Source organism: Cryptotermes secundus, unplaced genomic scaffold (assembly GCF_002891405.2).
Source record: "Cryptotermes secundus unplaced genomic scaffold, Csec_1.0 scaffold152, whole genome shotgun sequence".
Classification (NCBI taxonomy): Eukaryota; Metazoa; Arthropoda; class Insecta; order Blattodea; family Kalotermitidae; genus Cryptotermes; species Cryptotermes secundus.
In genome coordinates this window covers 707,573-733,443 of record NW_019720705.1, presented here as the reverse complement: position 1 = coordinate 733,443, position 25,871 = coordinate 707,573, and the positions used below count along the sequence as shown (strand labels likewise).

General features: G+C 41.2%; 1 protein-coding gene across 3 annotated transcripts; it reads right to left on the bottom strand.

Annotated features, from left to right (window-relative positions):
• Positions 1-2,284: 2,284 nt before the first annotated feature.
• Positions 2,285-25,214, bottom strand: LOC111871491 (arylsulfatase J-like). Of its 3 annotated transcripts, XM_023864660.2 has the most exons (9): positions 25,068-25,214; positions 23,184-23,343; positions 21,333-21,559; positions 17,158-17,410; positions 15,612-15,769; positions 13,807-13,999; positions 11,092-11,184; positions 10,355-10,794; positions 2,285-2,457 (listed from the first exon to the last, which is right to left on the bottom strand). In XM_023864660.2, exons 1-8 carry the CDS (start codon positions 25,164-25,166, stop codon positions 10,367-10,369), a joined length of 1,611 nt encoding a protein of 536 aa, XP_023720428.1. In that variant the 5' UTR covers positions 25,167-25,214; the 3' UTR covers positions 2,285-2,457; positions 10,355-10,366. The 3 variants fall into 3 exon arrangements, with proteins under 3 accessions (XP_023720428.1, XP_023720420.1, XP_023720434.1); XM_023864652.2 differs by lacking the exon at positions 2,285-2,457 and having other exon boundaries at positions 10,219-10,794; XM_023864666.2 differs by lacking the exons at positions 2,285-2,457; positions 11,092-11,184 and having other exon boundaries at positions 10,219-10,794.
• Between the last annotated feature and the right edge of the window lie 657 nt (positions 25,215-25,871).

Sequence of the window (25,871 nt, the reverse complement as noted above, 5' to 3'; positions counted from 1 at the left end):
TAAGGGTGACGAATTCTGTGCGGATCAGCCAGTTACAATGAAGGGCTTTTATTAGCGCAGGAAGCCGCTGCTTGGAGGAATGATACGTCGCTCTTACAAGTTATTTTGGAGGAAAGGGGCTATTTGTTTTCAGCTTTGGAAGTAAACGGACATGTCTGGCAGCTCCAACAAATTCTGAAAATAAAGTAATATCCGGAAAACTAGTTAAATTTACATCATCATCATCATCATCATCATCATCATCATCATCAGTAATCTGTCAAGACGACAGGTCCACAGTCTCTTTCAAAACAGTTCCTCCACTTAATGCGATCTAGAGCTTTCTCCTTCAAATGACAGTATCCTCTTCTGTCCCCAAGGTCATCCAGCATCTTCTTACGTCTTCTTCCTCGTCTTCTTGTCACTTCTATCCGCCCATCTATCTTTCCTTCGATAGCTTCTTTTAGAAGGCAGTTTCTGCGTAAAACATGACCAATCCAATTAGCCTTCCGTTTTCTTATTTCATGTAGGATATTCCTCTGCTCACTGACTCTAATTAACACTTCTTCATTTCTCACATAATCGGTCCAACTGATCTTCTCCATTCTTCTCCAACACCACATTTCGAAACTTTCCAGATGTTTCTGATCTACTGCCCTAAGTGTCCATGTTTCAGCCCCATACAGAGCTATGCTCCAAATGTAGCATTTCACTAGTTTCTTCCTCAAATTTAAGTCCAATTTGCTGGTAAAAAGATTCTTCTTCTTGCTAAATGCAGCTTTTGCCATGGCAATCCTGGATTTAATTTCACAAGTACACCTTCCATCATCTGTTAACAAGCTACCCAAATATTTAAAACATTTCACATTCTCCAGTTGTTTTTGGTCTATCTTTATTGTGACTGGGGTTGGTTGTCTCGAAATTTTCATTACTTTTGTTTTCTCCACATTCATTTCCATGCCATAGCACCTTAAATTTACGTCAGCTTGCAATTTATCAAATCATAGCTTTAGCCTTATAGCGTCTGTGCCCCAATTTCTCAGTGTTCTAGCTGTATAAACTAGTGTACTACTGTAAGTGAACTTTTGCTTCATGAGTGAATAATTGTGGCTTTTTGTACGGCGCATGTTAGTGTGTTTCCTCGTAATTACGACTTTCGAGGAAAAGAATAAAACCTGTACAAGACGGAGAACCTAACTCAAAAACTTCCTCCATAAAAATAACTACACTCAGATAATAATCCACCCATATCTCAGCTACCACCATCAAAGTCGCGGGTATGGTAGAATACCGGACGGCTACGCTATGGTTCGCCATCTTATTGGATTGTATGTTTAATATTTTCTTTGGAATTTGTCTGTTTTCCATTCGTAATGCGTGACACTCCCTATGTGGTCTGGAGTATAGAATTTTATTATTTAAATTAAAAACCAATTCTTCCCCGATTTTAGTACAATTCTCAATAATTTTATTTCTGCAGTTTCAATTTTTACTTCCTGTTTTAATTGTATTTTTTATTTGTTTACTTAATCATTCATTCAGTACCGAGAATGTATACAATGTCAATTATAGAATGATTATGCATGTGGGGCAGTTCAAAATAACCATTATCTTACTCGCTACTGAAAAGCAGAGATGGAGTTATTCAGTCGCAATTTGACCAAATATAGAAGTCAGTGATAATGTAACTTGGCTTTAGAATACAAAATAAACACCGAGAGATACACGTACTTTACTAATTTTAGTAATAGCTATTATGTCGATATTGCCCCCACATTCTCCAATTTACTACCACGTAGATTTTGCAATCTACCATTGTACGAGTACTAACACGCAGCCTCATATTATTTAGAATGTTTCCTAATGCAAAATTGGGCAGAAACTTAAAATAAACAATCCCTATATCTAGCTACACTTTCCACGTATAACCCTCCCATTTGGTTCACTCGTAAATTAACTTAATCAGGATTTAACTGAATAAACACCATGTGAACGTTGTGAATTTGTTTTTGGCAAAGGTAGAGAATGTAATGCCGATTCAAATGACTCACTGCCGTCTTGTGGCTCACTCCGTAACTACTACTAACCGTAATTACTGCTGCCTTTTGGGACAGAATAGGGATGTCTGAACAATCATTAGGCTTTTACAGAGAGAGACATTTAGATGTGAAACATTTACTGAGAATATGAGGCATCATCGTCCAACCGGCTTTAAAATTATATGTATTACAAATATATTTTATAACAGCACATCTAAATATAATATTCTGTGCATTCTGGAGTAATTTGGTCAGGACAGAGATCTGTAAACTCATAGATATTACAACAATTTATTTCTGAACATATTTGTACATGAAACAAGCAACTTATGCAGATATTTGCACATGTGGTACTGAAGGTAAAGTTGAATCATATTGTAGCGTATAGACAGGTTGCTAAGCGGTGACTCTGTAAAGAGTGGTCGTTGCTAGGTAACGTCCGCAACAAAAACACCCAACAGTAGATCGATATTATGCAACCCTTTTCTAAGCAATAGATCAGTAACATGCCTCTACAACAATAGAGTTATTGTTGGAAACAGTGTTTTCTATCTTGTTCGTGCAAAATATATATAAAGAACAAAACTGAGGAAATTGAGAGAGTTCAGTGCTCAGTTGAAAGTCGGGCTGTGAAGAGAAGACTAGGTGGATGGTATGAAATTGCCATCAGCCTATCAGTTGTCAGTAGTTAGCTGATAGTTGAAAGTCCGATTGTGAAGACAAGAGTTCAATTGGCAGATCAGCTGAGATCTGCAAAGGAGGCTGAGAAGAGATGGCACTATAGTTGAGTTGTCAGTTGTCGGCTGAGAGTTGAGTTCTGCACCAGCGGCTGTGAAGAGTTGACTTGAGCGCGAGAAGCTGAACAATCTCCACTGTTAACATCCATTACCAGGAAACGGCTATGAACACTGCCGGTTGGAGAAGACTTAGTGTTTGCAAAAGTGCTTTGTAAAGTGTGGAAATTAACGATAGCGCTGTAATTGCTTACAGTTCAGAGTGCTGTGTGTAAGTTGTAAATAAATTCATTCACCAATCCAAAACAAGTCTGCAGTCATGTCCCTAAATCGTGACAATTATATAAATATATAAATGTGTGTGTGTGTGCGCGCGCGCGCGCGCAAGCGTTTTTCTGTGTCTGTGTAAAGGTAGAGGCCTTGCGATGAGCTGATCACCCGCCCAAGGAGTCCTACCAAAGTGAAGCGGAGGGTTTCTTGGAGGTAGGTCAAAGCCCAAATTTGAGCTCTATCACCAAAGGAAGAAGAATGTATAAATAAATATGAAACAAAATTAGACATTAACTGAAAAGGTGGGTATAGCTGTAACGCTTTAGACTTTTATTCGGGAGGTTCTAGGTTCGAAACTTGTCCAGGACAGTAGCTATCCTGAAAAATGTTCGTGATATTTCTTGGCCCGTCCGGGAAAGTTCCAGGATGGTAGCTTGATTAGGCCACGACTGTATCCTTCCAAATCCTTTCCAATTCATTATTCATTATACATTCTGTCATTTGACACTGTATACTCTGGCTTATCTCAAATTCGTAAACTAATCCCCGCCTCCAGAAACGTTGCAATAAGAAATGCTGTAAACGGGAAGAAATTTTTGGCAAAGGTGGTCACTGTAATACCGACTCAAGCATATCAACCCCTGCTGCCATCTCTGATTCTGTTCCTAACTACTTGCGAACACACACCGCAAATGCTCAGAGATGGTTCCTTGGCCTCTCACATGCAAGGACTTACAACACGCTCCGCTGTGTGTTAACAGGGCCGCAAACTAATTACGCTCCACTGTGTAAATTTACTGTAATGCTGACGGCTCATATCTCTCAGCGCCAACTTCTTGCTCTGTTTGTACTGAGGACGTGCTCCATGTTACTTCTTCTCCGAAGTGAATTCTCTTATTATTGACGTAGACGCAGCTATTCGCCTGTCCGCATTTTTCATGTTCGAAGACTGTTTTAAGGAATTACAGTTTACATCTGTTTATTAGCCCACTTTCCTTACGCCAGAAAAAAAGAGGCCTATGAGATTGCCTTGCTGTCTGTGTCTGCATATCTGTGTGTCTGTCTCCATATCCTTCTAATTTTTAAAAAAATGGAAAGGCTTATGAGATGAGCTTGCTGTCTGTGTATCTGTGCGTCTGTACATCCCCTTAATTTTTAAGTTTTCTATGCGGTCCTTTTCTTATCAAAGGAAAATGAACGATTAGTTGTTCCTAGAACTTTTTGTTTAATGATGCTGTCATTAACTCAAAATCTATCCCGTCGAATGATTAGATGATGATGGATGACGACTGAGAAAGAATGCAAATGATAGAGGTCGTGATCTAATTTAAGTACCTATATTTACATGAAGTGCTAAGGAAAACCATGAAAGAAATCCTGATGACGGATATGGCGGCCTAGCACCTCCCGTGTACAAACCAGAAGCGTTGCACTTTGAACCAGCTTTACTCGGTACATTTTATTTAAGCTCTCATTTCTTGTTTCATTTTTCTGAAAAGAAATAAGCACATAACTCACTCACTCACTCACTCACTCACTCACTCACTCATGGAGCTGTCCCCTTCTTGAGGCGCCTCCAATTGTGCAGCTACTCAAGAACTAAACAATATTTATCTTCTTTCAAGTAGCAGAGACAAGAGATGGGAGGCGAAATTATAATAGTATTTCAAATGATATTCTTTTGCATTAGTAGCGTTTGCCAGAGAAGTGTTTTGTTTCTTCAACAAACACGCACTCACTCACGGAGCTGAGCCCTTCTTGAGAAGCCGCCAATGGTGCAGTTACTTAGGAACTTTCCAAAATTTTATAGAACCCGTAGGTTCAGTACCGTGTTCACAAGAGCCCTCCACTGGTCTCTACCCTGAGTCAGATCAATTCAATCCATACCATCCCATCCTATTTCTCTAATATCCATTTCAATACTGTCCACCCACCTATGACTTTTTCTTCCCAGTGGTTTCTTTCCATCTGCATTTCCCACCAATATCCTATATGCATTGCTCTTCTCACCCATTCCTGCTACATGCTCTGCCCACCTCATCCTGCTTGACTTTATCATTATAATTATACTTCTACAAGAGTGTAAGTTATAAAGTTCCTCATTATGCTGTTTTCTCCAGCAAGGAGTACATAACTCATAACATAAACCTAATTAAGACTTACGTCTGTTAGGCCAATTTAATAGATATTCATCCTATTGGGTTGAAAATAAAAATGTTATGAAATGTATGAAAATAAAACTTCATTGTGCAAAAGGCACGTAGGCCGATAACAGTGGCCTCCCGATATAAGACCATATTGTCCTCTACCGCTCTAACAGTAGCAGAATATTGGGAATCCTAGTTGGGAGAATAGCTCAAGGTCCGGGTTTATTTTGTGTTCGCGTTGTCGTGCATCGGTGGGAACCTTGCGATGGGCTAATCTTCCATCCAATATGTCCGACCAGCTGTAGGTAAAAATTATATTCTCAGAAGTAAATAAAAAGCTCAGTGGCTTGTAGTCCGCAGGCGACTATACCGACCGAGCCACCGCTGCTTGTCGGCGAAGTTAGTGCCAACTTATGCGCACAGAGGGTGTCACGTGGTCGGCGCAACGGATCCCCACGGCCGTTAATTCGGTTTCCTACACCGGATTTAGATGTTAATTGCAAATTGAAATAGGTGAGAAAGCCCCATTACTAAATGCTGGAGGAAGGGGAGGAGGAGGAGGAGGAGAAATATATGAGTATGTGTACAAATAATCAGCTGCAAGAAACCTATGCCTACTTAAGCGAAACTGTTTATTTAAAAGCTTTCTTACGTGCATAACGTTACAGAGGCCTACCTTAGCGATCAGTATGTAGGGCATGATGAAGCCCCATTGCCCACTCCAAATCCACTTTCATTTGAAGTAGAAATAAATATTTATGCGTATTTGTGTAAATCCTAACAAAATTACGTTTCAGACCAAAGTAATCACCTTCTATAATACACAGAGTTTATCTTATGTGCATTCTGTTTAAACTACCAAAAGCTATTCTTTTAATATCCTTTATCGTGCTCTGAAAATACACAGTATGTTATGACGCGTACATTCTGTGTCCTTGAGCAAGGATTGGTGCGAACTTATTTAAATCTCTGCATCTCTTCTTAACATTTTTACTAATGGGCTTTTAAATGTCAGTTTTTCAAACTGCTTCTAGACAAGATAACACAAACGGTCTGGACTAGAAAAATAATCATTTCAGATTCAATTTAAAACCGATAAACATTTCGATTCTACAGATTGATCTCTGCTCTGTCAAAGTTTCGTGGGAATTCGGCAGTGACTATTACAGAAGAATTTAGATTTTGTTTAGATTTGACTGTGAAATCGTGAGGCGTTATTAATGACAACAGAACGCATTCACTTGAGAAGCTGTGGTCGTCTTTAACAATGAATTTATTAATATTGCCACAGGAATGGAATATGACTACATATTGGTTTTTGATTGATGTCTCGACCTATTCCACGCACTGCTACAGTGCGTCTATACTTTACAGTTCACTATTACACATAGCACACGTGTCCACAGTCACGTCTTTATTGTCGTTGCTTGGTAAAATCTTCAAACAGGAGACGTTTTCCTTCCTCTGAGCTCCCGAACTATCCTCAGCCTCAGCTACTAACTTCTAAGAGCAGCGGTTTGCAACGACTGAACCTCAGAAGTTATTATAATTGCAACTCAAGTCAAAGTCAAAGTCACATTGCGACTGACGGTCAGTCAGTTAGTAAGTCTTGGTGTCGAGCCCCATTTGGGGCTCATGACCAGATATTAATTATTACCATTTGACAGTTACGGTCTTGTTTCTGTGGGGCGCCTTCTCTGACGATAGGACGAGTCTGTCTTTTGTATATGATGCTGGCCCTTGCCAGCGCAGTCTTACTCGGGTCCGAGTCCCTCGGGACTCGCGACCATATTTTACTGTCTCAGAATTGAGACTTCCCTTTTTGTCGCCTCCTACGACTCGCAGAGTCACGGTGCAAGTATTCGACCCGCACAGAAAACATTGTCATATAATTGCAACTGCTAACTGGTCCTTGTTATAGCACCTAGGCACGGACTTCATAGAAAACATCTCTTCCATTATTTCTGTTCACTCGTTTCCATAGAAACATGTTTGTTTGCGGAACCATTATTTAGCAATGGTCCTTGTGTGGTTGCTTGTTTCGCGGTCGATGCCTAGCAACGAGTCTACATGCCACAATATATTAACATTTGCATGAAGTAAAATTTAGAATTTAGGATTTCTGAACATTTCCATAAAACTTATGGAAATTTGTCCATTATTTATGTTCATTATTACTGTATTGTCATGTATAGAAGTGTGCGTGACGGATAACCGTGGGTTCTGCATTCATTGGCACTTCTTTACAATTACAATCATTTATTATAGCTCGCAATCAATCTTGACCCCTCAGCTCTCACTTCATTCTGTTTCTCGTTCTACGATTCCCTACAAATGACCTTCTGACTCTGAGTCTCATTTTAAGACCGACGATCAGTCGGTCAATCTATCTTGGTACAAAGCTCCCATCTGGGGCTTGCGACCAGATCTTTATTATTGTTTGACATTAATGGTCTTGTTTTTTGTGGGCGCCCTCTCTGGCGAGAGGACGGGTCTGCCTTTTGTATAAGCTGCTGGTCCTTGCCAGCGCAGTCTTTCTCGGGTCCGAGGCCCTTGGTACCCGAGACCATATATTACTGTCTCAAATTTGAGACTTCCCTTTCGTCACCCCCTACGAATCGCAGGGTCACGGTGGAGGTATTCGAACCCGCCTCCACAAGGGCCAAATAACCTTCGTTTTCCCCTATAAAACTTGGGCACGGACCACGTACAGAAAACACATTGAGAACACCGTATCCTAGCAATTCCTCTATTGTTACAGAAACGGCAATTCCCCTAGTTTTGCCTGCGTATTCGTTTCCTAGAGAATGTGTTTAGTGACTAGTTGCCTAAAAATGGATCATTTCGTCTCAGTATAATTATATAAGCTAAATCGGAAATTTATTTATCTCATCTGATATTATTAAAATGACTGCCTATTCTATCTGTGGTAACAGAAGCCATAGTTCCAACACTGTTAATATTGAAGTCCGCCATTATATACAATCCTGAAACAGTTCGGTTTCTCAACCTCATTTCCTCAAAACATATTACCCTACCGTCAATATTAATAATAGGATCCTATCAACTTCTAGATTTTCCAAGTGGCTCTTCGTTCTGTGATATCACAAACTGTCCACTTGCTACGTCCTATTTTTTGTTTTTAAGAGTTCAGTAAAATTAAGGTAATAACTGTATTTTAAATGCATCTATAGCTAAAACAAGAGAATTTTTAATAGACTGTTATTCAGAAAAGCTATTGGAAATTGCCTCCCCTCTCAAATTAAAAGGAAGATGGTAACTACTGTATGTGAAAATCGAAGCTAAGGAAATATCAATAAATATTTAGTTGACTGAAATTGTGACCAATGTCACAATTCTGTATTCGCGACGTTTAACTATCAAGTTTCCTTAGGATACAGCATACTAAGTTATTCATTCATAAAAATCTGGTATTCTATCCGCACTTTAACATTCCGTACAAGTTAAATTTGTCAACACAAGGCTGAAATTTCTCTTGAGTCTGTCTACTATGACGTGGAGACAGATACAGCGCCACTCATTCTGAATCTCTACGGAGAATACAGCTTCACGTTCAGGCCGCTTTCCTCCCGCAGAAAGTCCCCTCAGATAAGGCCCCTAACAGGAATCGAACAAAGGTCGCCTAAGTAGTAGCCAGTAAATATACTGAAGGAAATTATATGTCAAATAAATATTCTTATTTTTACATCAGTTGTTTCCTGGAGACTAGGAAATCCTATCTGCTACCTACGTCTGTCCACAGCGCGACTGCTTATTTAAACAAAGAGTCAGTCATTGAGGATGGAAGTGAATGCGGGGTACAAGGCCACACATGTTTAGGAAAACTAAACAGAAGAATATGAGCTCATTCAACCTTCTGCCTCATAACTGAAAATATCCCATGTCTGAAAGCTCCAGTTTCATAGCCTTAACCACGTTACATCACAATTATCTATAATAAAATCTGATATAATCTATAGGATTTGTGTGTCGGCATCGTGAACCAAAATATTGAGTGGAACTATGAGATCGGCACAAAGAACGAAATTATAAAAAAAATTATCAGCATAAGGAATTCGAGCCATTCGCAAAATATATTCAGAATTGCGAAACCAATGGGAAACAACACGTCAGAAAAAAATTAAAAAGACAGTCATAATATCTAATCAGATTGTAGCATACCACAGTGGAAATACGTCACAGGAATGGAAGAGAGACGAATTCTGAAGACAATTTTAATCTACAACCAAAAAAGACGATGACTCATAAGGCGCCCACACTGAAGATGAAAGCACTGCTGTATGCTTCACGAATGGTGACGAATGTGTTCGAGCGACTCAGACAATCTCTACCGTACCCACACTTCGTCATATCATACGCTTCTCCGGTTGTTTTGTCTAATTCAAACAAAATTTGATGTTGGCTCTCTGTTCAACTGCCGCCATTTTCCGACGAGCGTCAGAGCAGTACTGTTACATTCAAGGTCAGAACACATGATGCAGCGATGCTTGCGCTTTCAAATTATAGAGAGCCAGAGCTGAAATTTCAAGAATCTTAACGCAATAACTCGCCAACAGATGGCATTGCAGGGGAAAAAAAAAGAATCCTAACGGATCCTGGACACACCGTGTACAAACTGTTGCCTTGCCGTACGTGTGCTTGCGTCCCTTAACTGAGTCACAATTACTGTCCAGCCTGATAAGTGCACAAAACTAACATAAATCACTTGAGTCTAAATAAAAACTCAATTACCATGAAGAAAGCAGTCTTTTGGGATTTGGCACCGTGTATATGTGGTGTTAACCGATGTTTCGGAGGAACGTATCGCCTCCATCTTCAGGGTAGAAAGAAAAATATAAGAAATCCGCAAGCGAAGAGACCGTGAGACCAGTCTGCTTTTACCGGTTCTCACGGTCTCTTCNCCCTACAAATTATTTTTTCTCCCACACCTTATTATTGTAAAGAAGAAAATGGATCAACTTTCCCGAAAAATATGAATAAACTTGGATGACGAACAATAATTTCTTAAAAAATAATATATTTTATGAGAATTGAGACTTTCCCGTTGAAATTTCAACGGAAATTATATTAGTCTATATACAGAATAAGGAATATTGCTTATAAAATTTCTATAATCATATTCGTAGAAAATAAGTAGGATATCCCTGATAATTCTCGCACCAGCCTCCAACGATTATCAAATTTGGTCCATCCAATTGGTCCAGGTGTAGTTCCAATACTTGGGGTTACTCCGCGGGTCAGCCTCTTTGTTGAGAGGAGGAACTACCGTTGCATTGTATCGGTCTAGCAGTCGCTGCAATGCCGCAACCCGCAAGGGATACTTGTTCGATAGGTTGTCTAACTCGCAAGGATCCTGCATCAGATTAAAGAGACACACAGAGTTGGGTCCCGCGCAGGAGCTGTTGGCGTTGTGTGAACCGCACGAGACATTGGCAGCCGCTCTCGTCCTCAGGGCGTCCTCTGGATTGAGTGGCAGGGGCGCACCAGTGCTCACCAGGGCCTTGCCCGCTACGCTGTTGTACACCAGGGTCACGTTGTAACGGTACCCCGGTTTTCTACCTGAAGGCCCGTACCAGCCGTCCCATTGCCCATCCCACGTCCGTCCTGTTAATAAACATTCAGAATCACTAACAGCAAAATATAAGATTTTCGTGACTGGTCTCACAACTATACAGCCATAATTCATAATGTTTCGATGTCGTTACACAATCAGTTACTGCCAAAAAACAGCAGCGAAGGCAGAATCGCAGATATCAAGACCTTAAATGGAAACCGGGTAACGCAAATTTGTCGAGTTGTGCGTATAAATGGTCAATAAATCGAGTCGCCAATTCAAACCCCGTCTATAGTCACTCATACAAAGACAATATTTTATAAACGTTTTACAGGACATGTGTTCACCTTTAACGAGTTTCCAGTCTCCTTTGCGCAACGCCGCAATGTCTCGTTGGTTATCTATATTCAGGAGAAGTTCATCATACGGTGGCGGGGACCCTGAAATAATAACGTTACATGACTTCCATCACAATAATAATAATAGTAATTTTGTTTTCCTTGGCACTACAGCCCCAGTGGGCCTAGGCCTACCTCCATGAACTTCTCCGTTCACTTCGGTTTACTAGATCTTACACATTCGGTAGGACCCCTTGGGCGGGTGATCAGATCATCGCAAAGCCTCTACCTGTTTTAAAACACAGAATAAACGCACACACACAAACTAAACATCCATGCCCTGAGTGGGATTCGAACCCACGAACCCGGTTTCCAAGCGAGCGAAGACAGTACATGCCTTAGACCGCTCGGCTACCGTGACCGGCAATAATAGTAATAGTAATAATAAATCTAAACGAAAAGTAATAGGGTGGCCAGTTACGAAATACGTTTGTTGACTTCCACACAAACAAGAAAGGAAATAATAAAAAAACGGTCATCAGTTCCAATGTACAATCATGAAAATCTGAAGCCGTAAAAGGTTCTGTTTAATAATAGGTAAGATAAAGGTAGGGATGTCCCTGCGCTTAATTAATTAAGAACTATTCTACGAAGACAAATAGGGAGTGGAGGTACAGCTCCTACCATTCTTGACCTCGGAACTGGATGGGGTAAGTGGTCAGCTTCAGGCGCCGGCCGCTATACCCATTCGATCACAGAGGTTATGTTCATTATGTATAACTGTAATCTGTGATCACACTTCGTCGTGCATTGGCAATTGAGAAACGACACGAAATTGAGTTTATTACTGCAGTTAATATGAAGGGTTAGATTTTTTGAGATGGGATGCAAAGTAATGTGGTGGGCAGGTATGATTCTTTCAGATGACCTCCTGTCTGAATCTTCGGGTTAAAAGTAAACAGAAGAGATGTGAAGGGATGAGGTACCCTGATGAGGGAGCAGAATACACGGTGTCATATCCCTTGTGGAACGGTAAGCTATTCCTAGTACGACGGAACTGGGAAGATATCCATAAGGTTCTTTTTGAAAATAACATTATTCTGTAATTCGACGCAGTGTCGTTTGGTAGACAGGCATCAGAATGTACGGCGGCACATCTCAGAACGGCGTCAGATCTCAAGACCTCACATATTTGAAGACAGAGGAATAATAACATTGCAGACGGAGCACGTGACTGTGTCCGTTTGCATTCGTATAATCTAACGAACTTCGAAGTGTCACCAAGTTGGCTCAGGAGGTAACGCTTCTGAGAGCTATTTTGGAAGAACCCGGTTAAAATCTCGGTCGAGACAAGGACTACCCTAACCTAGGTATTTCGTGGTTTTCCTGAGACTTCGTAGGAAAACGCTAGGTTAGGTCATGACACCTTCCTTCCATATCCATTCCAAATTATATTCACTCTAATCCACCCATTTTACGCTCCGTAATCTGAGTTACTAACAGCGTCATTAAATAAGCTATAAATAAATAAATAAACATATATAAAAATAACTGTGTAGTCCACAATATTCCTAAAATTCTGAAAACTCTAAAGAACTTCAATCAGAACAGCTTTCATTTTATCCGGAATTGTACCCTAGAAACTCCGAGAAGACATGCGGAGGTTGTGCGATAAAAGTTAATCTATTTGCTTTGTATTAGGGAGGTTCCGGCTTCAAACCTCGGACCTCAGCCTGTATATCCTAGCAGTTTGTGAATTCCTTCATTTCCTGCTGACAAACCTCGAACTTCTGCCGTCGATTATTTAACATTTCTGGCTCTTAGGAAGCCCTGAAGACAAATCTGGCCCGAAGTATGGATATCCTGAGAGATTTTGAAGTATTCCTCAGTCCCTCGAGACATTTGTTGGGATGGTGCTTTAAAACAGGATAATACATTTTCCTTCCACACACTTTCCAAACCATTATTCACAATCATTGTGGTTATAACGTAGTCGTATGTCATCCAGGCAATGCCGAAATGCCTGTGGCTACTGTCTGCCATATGAGTATGTTTTCCTATTCGTAACTTAGCATATTCCTGCCCCACGATGTTTTGTAGTAAAGACTAATTCCGAAGTATTGACTGGTATTTCGTGGCCTATAATTTTCAAATCAAAATAATAAAATAAAACTGCTTAATGAATACGAAAGTTAGAACTCGAAGAATTTTATTTGGCGACGCTGTACTTGCCGCATTGATGTCTGGGATAAAATTTGACGTCATACCTCAAAATGGTTTTTCGAAACAAAATCCGTTATCAAAAGTCAATGTCGTTACAGAACTCAATATGGGAAAGATTCACCTTCAGGTAATGTTATCCGACGTTGGTTAAATCAATTTCAAGAGACTGATGATGTTCTGCACCGAAAAGGAGCGGGAAGTCCGAGCACTTCGCAGGAAGTCGTTGATCGAATCAAGGAAGCTTGGACAGTTTACGTGCCAAGGGAGGCGCAGAAGTTGAAGTTGTTTAGCATTTTGTAGTATTGATTCTATAAGTAGTAGAACGTTTTGAGCTACACTTTCATATTCCATAAAAAAATTTTGTTTATTTTTTTCAGTTTGAAAATTATAGGCCACTAAAACTCCGACAATAATTAAGAATGGCCCTGTATACACTGTGCGGCTGAGAATGCATCTTTAAGTGAATCATGCAGAACGCCGCACTGGTACGAGCCCACGAACCTGTTAAGATATTGGTCCACACGTCTTGCCCGTCCAGATGAGACGGAACTGTTGCATTCACGGCGTGAAGTAGGCTGGGTAACCAGTCTTGAATATGCATCAGGTGGGTGGCTACCCGCGGGGCACTACGGATTAAGGGGCTCCACACGAGACCCACCCCGCGGACTCCGCCTTCCCACAGAGTGTCTTTCACCTGCAAGCACATCGAATATGCTACTGAGTGCCGTCTAATGTGTCTGTAGCAGTAATCCAATCGCAGATACTAAATGCCTATACACAATTTGCAACTCTGGTTTCCTTGCGGTTCAAGGTACGAAAATTCAATTAGATTTAAGGCTGAATATCTATCTCCTTTAAAAAGATGAAATAACGGACCTACTCCCTCATGGCCCACGGTCTTCCTGGTCAGTTCGTATTCATTTGCACAATCAACGGGTTCCTCGCCTCAGAACTTGAAGATTCATCACTATATTTGCCCCTGTGACATGAAGACATATGTGGGAGTGGACGTATAGCTCAACCATTATTGTCCTAGGCACTAGATGCAGATGAATGATCAGCTTCACTCGCCGACCGCTTTACCCCCGAGAAAGATCCACCGGTACCCATTGGATAGGAGGTTTGACGTACCTGAGTGCCGGCCTGGACGATGTGGAGCACAGAAATATCTGTAGGCCATGACGTAAATCGAACCTCGGCTGTCCAGACCGTCATTATACCGGCTGATCTATTATAGCTCCCGAAGTTTCATCATTGCCTTCATAAAAACTCACTTTAAAAGTACATTCGACCGGCCGACGGACACTTCGTGAAATATTGCGCCTAAATTTTTTATGAGTAAAGAGGGACATTGTTACTTGGCTGCCTTCCGAAGAAAATTGGTTGATCTTCCCTCCTGAGACGTGTTCACCACAATTACAGGATGAGCCTGATAATTACAATATATAAGCCGGCTCACCGGAAGAGTCGGGTTCAGTCAGACCGAGGAGGCTCCCCTAATGTCTAGATAAAAAGGTAAATAAGCTAAGGATAACGCTATCCCTGTAACAGGTCGATGAGGGCCATAGTGTTGTGAGACGTCGAGGCTCCAACATTTTCTCTAGACAATCAGCTCACAGATGGCCGCCGCCCTTTACATCCTAAGAACATTCCTGGTACTCATTTCTGTTTGAGGTTGAGCCTACCCAAGGGCTATAGTGCGGCTGGAAGATTAGGTCAATTGAAAAATCTAATGACGTCATTGGAAATCGAACCCGTGACCTGCCTGCTTGTAGCAGAGTGCCTAAATCAACCACGCCCCAATGTCTACATAACTCAAGTTAAATGATCATGAATTTTCTGAAGGTATATGACGCTATGTAAGGGAGAATGTCTTACAGCGTTCGTTCCCTGCTACATGTTTTATCATCATAGGGTGAACAAAATGTACAGGTCTCTGGGAAACATAACCTCATTCTCGACCTGATAAGGGCTCTGTTCAAACTACAGAAGTTTAATAGAATCAGATTGGATGGCAAGATAATCATCGCTGACCAGAAGAATTGTAAGTTCTTATAAACATATTTTCGGATATGCTTCTTGACGGCTCCGCATCAAATTACAAATAATTTATGCATATCATATGAAGCATTCCAGAAAGTTAATTATCTAAAATTCTCATACTTTGCCTATCAACTATTTTTATTTTACAAGTGTGCTTTACATCTTCAGAAATACTGCACATTTGCAGATGCGCAACTTTACCACTGGACACAATTCTCTCCCCTAATTGCTTCTACTAGAATAATTCATTCAAAAACTTTTACCCCTCGCAGCGGCCAATTGGAAGCTGCGTTGAGATTAAAACCTGCAGCTGGTCCTCCATTATCAGTTGAGAAGATTATGATGGAATTGTTGAGCATACCGCGCAATTCCAGTGCTGCCACGACATCGCCGATACACTGGTCCAGTTTTGACAACATTCCTATGTGAAATAGAACAAGAAATAGTTCACAATTTCCCTGCTAGGAATACCCCATTTAAACAACAGGTTCATAAAAATGAATATGTCTATTACTTCATATTCGAAAGTAATTCATTTGGTCTATTATTTTAAAAATGATACCCATAATACTTCATTTAACTGTCGCTACATAACTGACTCAATAGTAATGGATTATTACTGGGAAGGTTTGAACTGATCATTAAATTAATTTTTTTAACTCGGAATCTTCCCACAAAAGCTCAATTATTTTTACACATTAAGATCAGTTGAGGTTAGTCTACCCAAAAGTACTTCTTTCTTCATAATGCATTTTAATATAACATTACACTATACTATTCCCCTTATTTTACGAGGAAACGGAGTTCCCCTACCAGTGCATTTGTCTCCTCAACAGCAAAGACGGATTATAAACACAATAATATAAAATGACCTTTCATTAACTGCGAACAACAATACCAACATGGTGGTCTTTCGAGTCTGAAGTGAGGGCGGCATTTCGCATAGAATTCTGGGATTCTGTGTGGTGACGTATATTCACAAAGTGTATGATAATTGCTGAGGTAGTAACATAGCAACAATAGAAACAGATTGAATCCTGTATTGATGGTGAAAGTTTGTGCTTGAGAAACTTCGAGATGTTATCTCACAAATCAAACACAAAAACGTGACTTTCCCTGCACTACTGATTTAGCGATCTTTTAAATAAACTTCGTGTCTTCTACCACTTACTTACTCACGGGGCTGAGCCCTTCTTGAGGGGCCGCCAATTATGTAGTTACTCAAGAATTTCCCAGCATTTTATGGAACCCGAAGGTTTATTATCGTGTTCACAAGAGCCATCCACTGGTTCCTATCCTGCGCCAGATCAATCCAATCAATACCATCCCATTCTATCTCTCTAAGATCCATTTTAATATTATCAACCCACCTAAGCCTTGGTCTTCCCAGTGGTCTCCTTCCTTTTGGCTTTCCCACCAATATCCTCTATGCATTCTTCACCTCCCCCATTCGTGCTACATGCCCTCCTCACCTCATACTCCTTAACTTGATCATTCTAATTATATTTGGAGAAGAATACAAGTTATGAAGCTCCTCATTGTGCAGTTTTCTCTAACCTTCTGTCACTTCATCTCTCTTCGGTCCAAATATTCTCCTCAACACCCTGTTTTCAAACACCCTCAGTCTGCTCTTCCCTTAATGTCAGAGCTCTAGTTTCACACCCATACAGAACCACAGGCAAGATTATACAAATAGTTTTGTATATTCTAATTTTTATGTTTTTGGACAGCAGCCGAGAAGACAAAAGATTCTGGACTGAATGGTAGCAAGCATTACCCGAGTTCAGTCGCCTGATTCCTACCACTAACCAGCAAAAATCCGCCGCTGCTCGTCCGCGATGTAACTGAACTTGTTGACGACGTCTGCGGGCGCCTGCAGGGGCCGGTACGGGTTGGCCGAATGCGTAGCCAGATGCGCCAAGTAGAGGAACAGGGGACGCGCCTCGTCGTGCTGAAGGATAGTGCGGACAGCCTCTTCTGAGAATAGGTCGGTGGTGTAACGGCCGTAACTCGCCCAGTGCACGTTCATGTCCCGCCTCATGTCGTAGCCCCAGTAGCGTAGCTACAACCATGTCAAGAAAACAGTTAAACAGAAATTGTTCGCAAAATTACTGGGGTTTTTGGACACTTTCCATCGTCCGAAATTCTAGGTAACAGGTGCCATGACGTTTCGGAAAATGGATCTGTTCCCGTCTTCAGGTGAGAAAGGAAGACACCTACTCAGTTGGGCCCCTCAGAAAGAGCTAATGCCAATCACTGGAAAATGTTTGGTTAGGAAATATTATTAATGACTGCAAAAAGCTATGTTATATAAATGGGAGAGGGGCAACTGAGAGAATTATGCAGAGTCAGAACAAACAAAGAGTTGAAGGAATTATATGAAACCTCTGATCGGGCAGTGAATATTAAAAGAACAAATATGGAGTTGCGACCAGGCACTGGTGGTTAAGAATATTTTTATTGTAAGATAGAAAAAAGAGTAAAAGTGGGAATGCCCAGAGTTATGTGACAAAGATGCAGAAAATGATTTGCAAGGGCTGAAAATGAAGAAATGGAGGCAAATTGCAAATATGAGATTATAAATGACATCTCTCATAAACGAGACCAAGGCTCGTAGAGAAACGTAGAGGCAAGAGCTGAGTAAGTAATTAAAGGGAACGAATTTCCGGAAATAAATTACATTTTCATTGACTATCCTAGCATTATACTGAACGGGGTAAATATATTCTTATTAAATTTAACGAAAATTTGAATATGTCATTATGCAATGCCTAATAGGAAGTCTGGAAACATAAGGCAGGAAGCGACTGTAGTCTTATTTCAGGTAATAGCCAAGCATATTCCTTGCAGGTTGCTGAAAACCGCGAAATAGTCAGTATATCCAGTTTTGAGCTGAGATACGAAACTACGGCCTCTAGAAACGAAGCAGGAGCTTTAATCACTCGGTGGCGATGTTCGATATGACGGTGTGATGGAACACCTATGTTCGGCAAAACCGCATGAAGAAAGGCCTGGACCGCGCCATAGCTCAAGCGGTTAGTCTCTGTCTTCCCACCGCGGCGGTCCGGGTTCGATCCAGGGTCTGGTCAAGTGAGATTTGTGGTGGAAAAGTGGAGATTGGGCGGGTTTTCTCCGAGTACTTCGGTTTCTCCTGCCAATCTTCATTCCACCAAATTCTCCATCATCATAATAACCTGGGGCAGGTACAATAGGCCAATCAGTGGCCGCCGTGCCGAGTGGACCCAGTTGGATTACACCCCCCCCCACTAAGCGAAAAAGAAGAAAGGCCTACTTTCGGCAGGACGGTATGTGGGAACGCCTTCGTTAGGACAGGTCTCCTGGCTACATTGATCCCTGCTTGCTGCATTGCTAGATAAAAGCACAATTGCCGGTGAGCACCAGAACCCCGTTGGAAAAGCGTGTAGGTGGGGGGGGGGGTGAAGCTACGATCGTACTAGACTTCCGCAACAGATGGCGTTCATTCATCAGCATCATGCTATGGCTGCTTTATTCTTGTAGAAGAGCGCTTGGTAATCTATGAATACATGTCTGGGCATGTCTTGGAGTGTCCTTGGATGTGGTACAGAAGAGAAATCATCGTCTCTCTTGGGAAATGAACTCCGATCGTTTAGCTTGTAATCATTCACTGTAATGAAAATGCTACTCCGCTGATACAGTATAAAGTTGCTTAGTTGTTGGCTGAAAGATCTTTTAAGTTTCTTTGACCTTTTTTACAGCAGATGCTCACTCATGCACATAGTTTCCTTTCGCTTGTATCCAATTTCGGGTTTCATATGTCTCCCAGCCATTTCAGTTTATGTCTCCACATTTCTAGCTTAGAATATGCAGTTACCACGTAAAATGCAAGCTTATACTTAGAGCGGAATTAGCGACATTGTTTATCTTCCGTCTAACTTGCAACACTTTTTAATTCTACAGTAGTAAAGACAACATCACACGTTGAGGAGGAAGCGCACACAAACCAGGAGCATATGGCAGTCAAAACTAAAAGTAGACAACGAACGTGAGGAACAAGCTGCCAAGAAAAACACCTTGATATATTTACGAAAATGACGACACCCTGGGTGAAGTGAAACAATAAGTAACAGAAATTGCAAAAGAATTTTATCTCATTTTACTTAAAAAAGAAGACTACAGCGTGTGGTTTTTTTTAACACGAATTGGAAGGGTGTAGTAGTTTTTAACACAGTTTTAGTAAAATATCTGTAACAAAAACACCTGAAGATGGCCGTTTGAGACCGAAACATGTAGTGTTGAAGAGTGTGTTGAAGTGTAGAATTAAAAAATGTTGCAATTTAGACGGAAGTTAAATAACGGACGTTAATTTGAACAATTGCAACGGGACGCTGAACTACAGAGTTACAGCGGAAGGTCAGCAATCCGAACTCCCAATTATCCGAACTGGCATATAGTACCAAAACATTTAAAATTCCTATCTCCGAATATTAGCCTCGTATCCAATGGATAATCAGGAGCTCTTTCTCCGAGAGTAAACCGACAGGAGCAAGAAGCTGACCACTCATCTCCATCTAGTGTCGAAGACGAGAATTTTGTAGCCTTATCTCCACTCCACGTTATGTCTTCATGGCATAGTGCTTAATAAAGCGCAGGGACAGCTTCATCTTACCTTATTTTACCTCAAAACATTACAGATTTAATAGATTTATTTTGATTCCTTGCAGTAGAAATGAATGATTGTGAGGCATGACGTGTGTTAGTGGACCTGCCCCCCTGAGTGTTTAGAGACATAATCCGTTAACCGCTGGCTCCGCCCTCGGCGTGAAGTCGAACTTCGACAATATTGATAAAGTATAACATTTTGAATAAATTTATTATTGCGTATAACGAGTACTTATAAGTCTCTCGAGTGAACAATATTACTAAAATACTCTAAATTCTTGGGGCACGCGGTAGCATAGTTGGTTGAAGCACAATGCTACAAGCCGGAAGGTCGCGGGTTCAAGTCCCGATGAGGTCATTGGATTTTTTCAATTGACCTAATCCTTCCGGCCGCACTATGGCCCTGGGGTCGACTAAGCCTCTAACAAAAATGAGTACCAGGAATTACTTAAATAATTTTCCTGGGGAGTAAAGCGCGGCCGGCGCGTAAGTCTGGCAGCCTTACCGCCATTTTCGAGCCGGTTGTCTAGATAATGTGGGACCCTCAACGTCTCAGAATCCTATGGGACTTCACGGCCTGTTACCGGGATAGCTTTACTTTTTACTTTTACTCTAAATTCTTATTTGAAACCCAATGGTACGTAAAGGTCGATAGTCTATGCAGACAAGGAATACCTAACGACCCACAGTAGATTTCGTATTCAACGTAGCATAATATAGGCCAAATGTGAGAAAATCTATGCAGAGTCCTTGCACCAGTGTTTTGGCGTTTTTATTGATTATTCACGGACGAATTGGGAAAATTACTGAGTCTTCTGCCAGTTTCTTCGACTTTCCACACCTAATTGTCATACAACCGTTTCTCCATATGTATCAGCTCCCGCCCTTTCTCATTTTTTCAGGCTCTACAGCCATTTTGACCTTTGCCGCTTTTTAAGTTTCTAAATCCTATACACAGTCGGTAGGACCCTTTGGACGGAGGATCAGCGCATCGCAAGGCCTCTACCTAAACACAGAACATAAACGCAGAATAAACTCACACAGACATTCATGACTCAAGTGAGATTTTGACCCAAGATCCCAGTGTTCGAGCGCGCGAAGATGGTTCATACCTTAAATCGCGCGGCCGCTGTGATCGGAACCTCCATCCTTCTGAGACTTGAAAGAGCCCTGACAGGGCAGCACATTATCACGAAGTTCCTTGTATCTGATCCGATACTTGGTTGGTGACAGTAGAAATGATGTTACGCATTCAACAGAACACATAGAGCTCCTCATGCAACACATAATATACTAGTGTACAGTACGGACTTCTGAGTTTGGGGCAAGGCATTTGTACTCACGCTGTCCTGGGCTGTGTGGTCGTAGTAATCCTGGTGTCCACCCCAGTACCCATAGTGGGAATCAAACCCGCGATAGAGAGGAGTGTAGTTGGCACGGAAATGTCCCAAATGCCACTTTCCCACCATCCTGTTGACGTAGCCCAATTCCTGTAGATACTGCGGCAACAATTTCTCCTCAAGTGGTAGTCCCCATGGCTCGTTTGCGAATATCACCTCATGCTGCATACCTTCACAGACGAACGGTAAGTCCGCGTAACACCGAGCAGGTTGTTAGTATAGCCCAAGTGTTTGCACTCTTAAAAAACATATCACATATCAACATCAGTCCGACATGTTTCTATTGCTCAGCACTTCCCACCGAGCGATCCAACAAACATAACTTTCAAAATACAATTATTGTGTTTCTGGATAGTATCCGTCATCCTGTACAAAGTTTCGGCCACTGGATTCTATCTCCGTCTTCAGGCGGAACCAACTCAGTTGGGCCCAATCGATAAAGTTAGCCATGTTATAAGAAAACAACTGACATGGGTTGTGGTTTACATATTTTTACGGATATGAACTGAAGGAAAAGGAACCGCGTAGCTTCCATCAGACAACTGTGTTTTATAAAACAGGCTGGACAGATACACGGGACAACCATTATGCTAAAACTGCTTCTTAATGTAAGTCGAAATGGCGCCAGGTAGCTGGAAAACCGAGGAATATGTGGTCGGAGCAATTTTGGAGTCGGAACTTGCCAAAATTGGGCCTAAGCCTAGTCCTCTTTGTTGATAGTAATTTTTATTTTCAGAGTATGTAGTAATATAATCACTTATTCTGCATTCTTCATGCGTTCTTTTGGTCAAGATTCCCGTTTCGGTGACCACAGGTTAGATCTATGTACGTAAACAGTATTAGTGGCGATCAGTTATCGGTTCTGCATCGCGAGTTTCTTTCTCAGTCGGTTCGAGTCTATGTGCAAATTGAACTGAACTTGTAGAAGAACTGGGGAGGTATCCAGTCAGAGTCTCAGTAAAATTACCGGGAACCCTTATCAACTTCTTTTCCCTTTTTTGTTGATGTCATATCTCTCCAAACGGTATTTCCAAATACGTCTTGAGACTGGAAGAAAATGCACAACGACGACCTTCAGAATTTGTACCATTCACCAAATATTAACAGGGTGGCTGAATGAAGAAGGATGAGCACAGTATGTAGCATGCATGCGAACGATGAAGAATACAGAATTCGTGTGAATATCTCAGCGGAAGTTGGAAAAATTAAGCTTAAGAGAGAGGATAATATTAAACTGAATCTTAGGGCTTGAGGGCTTGGGGCAGTGGGCTGGATTTTTTTGGCTTAGAATAAGGGCCAGTGACGGGCATTTATGAGCACTCTGATGAGCCCTTCCCATAAAGCCTGAAAATTTCCTTATTCCCTAAGTCACTATTATTTTCCTAAGAAAGCCATTCTTTCTTGGATTTCGGGTTTCGGGTAAAGTACTGCTGGCTTATGTCAGCAGTCATTCTCGATTTCAGATCCCCCGAGACCCACGACCATATTTTTATGTGTCACAACTCTGACCGAGTCGTATGTCTCTTGCAGTTAGTAAAAGTATAATAAGTATGAAGAGACGGACAGGTGCTCACAGCGGTGCCTTGTGTTTCTTTCCTTGCAGCAAAACTTTCGTACTTCGTTAGTAATTGTGTCATTAAGACGTTCTGGGATGTGGCTCCGCGTAATCTGGTAGACTTATGTTGATGTTTCAGAGAAGCGTACTACTTTTATTTTCTCAGACGAAGGGCAAGCAAATCGAGCAGGAGCGAGCTAATGTTTGCTGCTCTTTCTGCGGCCCTGAGGAGCGCCTACCTGTATGCACTGGGTGTCTGCCCGTCATGAGAGCGCTGCGGGAAGGTGTACATACGGGCAACACGTAGTAATTATTGAGTATCACGCCACTGTACGCCAGGGCGTCGATGTTGGGCGTCGGAACCTGGTCAGAACCATGGAAACCAACGTCGTTCCAACCCTGTAACAATATAAATTTTATGTAAAATTTGAAAGGCTGCATTCCGTGATACAACAAATTCTAATGTCATTCTTTGCAGTTTATTCGTTCAATTTGCAGCAGACTTACTAATGGAACATAACAAAATGTAGTATGCGTAAAAATACACAATATTTCTTTTTATGAGATTATAATAATGCAAACTTGAAATTAAAACAAAATTTCAAACGGTTTATGAGATACACGGAAAAATGCACTTATGACCTTGTGTATGGAAGGTTTTGTAATATGTCAATATGGTTGATATTTAAAAGCATTAATTATTGCTATACATATATCTGTCATAGCGAATTTTGTCAAAATGTAATTAACAGTTTATGATATACAAGAAAACATTTATGACCTTACCGAAAGTAACCTTTGTTACGAATCAATGTGGTTGACAATAGAATTAATCACAACTTTTCATGAGTCTTCAACATTGAGTTTGAAAAACAACATGCCCAGTTTTTTATACGGACAAACGTAATGTCGACATAAGGCGTTCTTTCCAGTTTTCACAGAATGTTTAAAAATAAAATAGAGAAAAGCAGATACCACCTCCTGGATTCAAACCCTGGCTCAAGATTTAAGTTCCCTAAAACGAAAGACCTGTATTATAATCATCAGCTCGGAATAGTCGAGTCAGTGAAGCGACTACCTGATAGTTAGAGAGCCTTGGTTTGAATCTCAGTAGGGCGGGCGTATCTTCTTTCATTACATGTCCACTTGGTCTGAGGAGTTCCTGCTGCCTATACAGGGCACCCGAACTGTTTCCCCATGGGCAAATTGACACGAGTGAAGACCTGAAAGCTTAATTCCACTTAATACCGATTTCTATTATTATAATTCTTATTCTTTACCTAAACACAGTTATTGTTGTTGTTGTTGTTGTTGTTGTTGTTGTTATTGTTATCATCATTATTATTATTATTGCTACGCTGATTTCATAACTGATAAACCAACTTGATTGAGCAAACTTCCTTTCGAAATAACATGTGCGACTAAAATTTCAAAATTATAACAGAACCTAAAGACACGAATACATGTAATAATAAATAAAATATAAAGCTGTCCCTTAACAGGCTGTGAAGGCCCATAGGCGTGTGAGAAGTCGAGGCTCCCATATTTTCTAGATAACATGCTCACAGATGGTGGTGAGGTTGTCAGCCTTAAGCACCGACAGCCCTTTACCCCACAGGAAGATTTCTGGTACTCATTTCTGTTAGAGGCTGACTCGACTCCAGAGCCATAGTGCGGCTAGAAGGATTAAGTATATTGAAAAAAACTCAGTGATCTCATCGGGACTCGAAACCGAGACCTTCCGACTTGTAGCATAAAGCCTCAATCAACTACGCTACCGCATGCCTTTTGGTAATAAATTCTGGACGAAAATATATTTCGCTCGTGTGCCATACGTACAGACACGGGTCGCCTGCTTACAGCGCCATCAGCAGACCAGGTACCTGAACTTAATGAAAGTATAGTTGCGCTGGGACTCACGTCCGTGGACTGTCTTCCAGATCATTACGTGTATCTAACATTTATAACGAACTTCGGATGCATGTTCCTCTGCATCTAGTTAGGTAGTTAATAATGTAAGCATTTCTCAGGCAACAAGTTCTTCCAATATTAATCAAGCAAGCGGTCCCCATATGAATATCATGTCACGTGACACATCGTAACGCGTAGAATTGTGTACTCACCAGATCATCAGCTAGGATGAAGATGATATGAGGTCGGGTCTGGTTCATTCCCAGTACGCTGGAGATCAGTGACAGAACACACCACCATCTTGCAAACATCCTGCTTCACTCACTGCTATGTAGATATGGAGTCGATCCAGCATTCAATTGGCGGGAACTCTCAATTAGATCCAATAGAGCGCACTGCCCTGTTATATCAGTTTATCGTCTTGACCGGTCTTGACCTTCTGACATCAGATTAACTTATCCAACCCCAGACGTCTGGGGTCCCATTTTCGAACCGAGTTGGCAGTCTCGAGCAGTGCTTTCCAACGTTCTTATGTACTCGGGCACAATTCACTGATGCCTATGGAGGTGCGGGCGCCAGCACACACACTACTACTACTAGTACTTCTACTACTACTACCACTAATAATACTATAAATTAATAATGATAACAATAAAATTTTTCGAAAATATTTAACAGTACTCAGACGTTCAAAAATGTCTCTTGTCTTATAATTTGAATTAGTAATAAAAATCGGCTCAATTATATGTGGTTACGGAGGGCGCCAGGGCGCTGCGTTGGACATGGCTGGTCTCGAGGCTATTGTAATGAAAGTATGCTATTTTTCCACTTGCTCTACAGCCCCCTCGGGCCCTGGACTCTGATTTTTAGTTTTATGATTATTTTACAGACGGCAGGACTCCTTAAGCGAGTGCTCAGCTCGTCGCAAGGCAGCTGCCTAAACACAGGACAGCACAAACACAGAATAAAGACATACACATATACCAAACATCCATGTCTTGTGTGGGATTCTAACC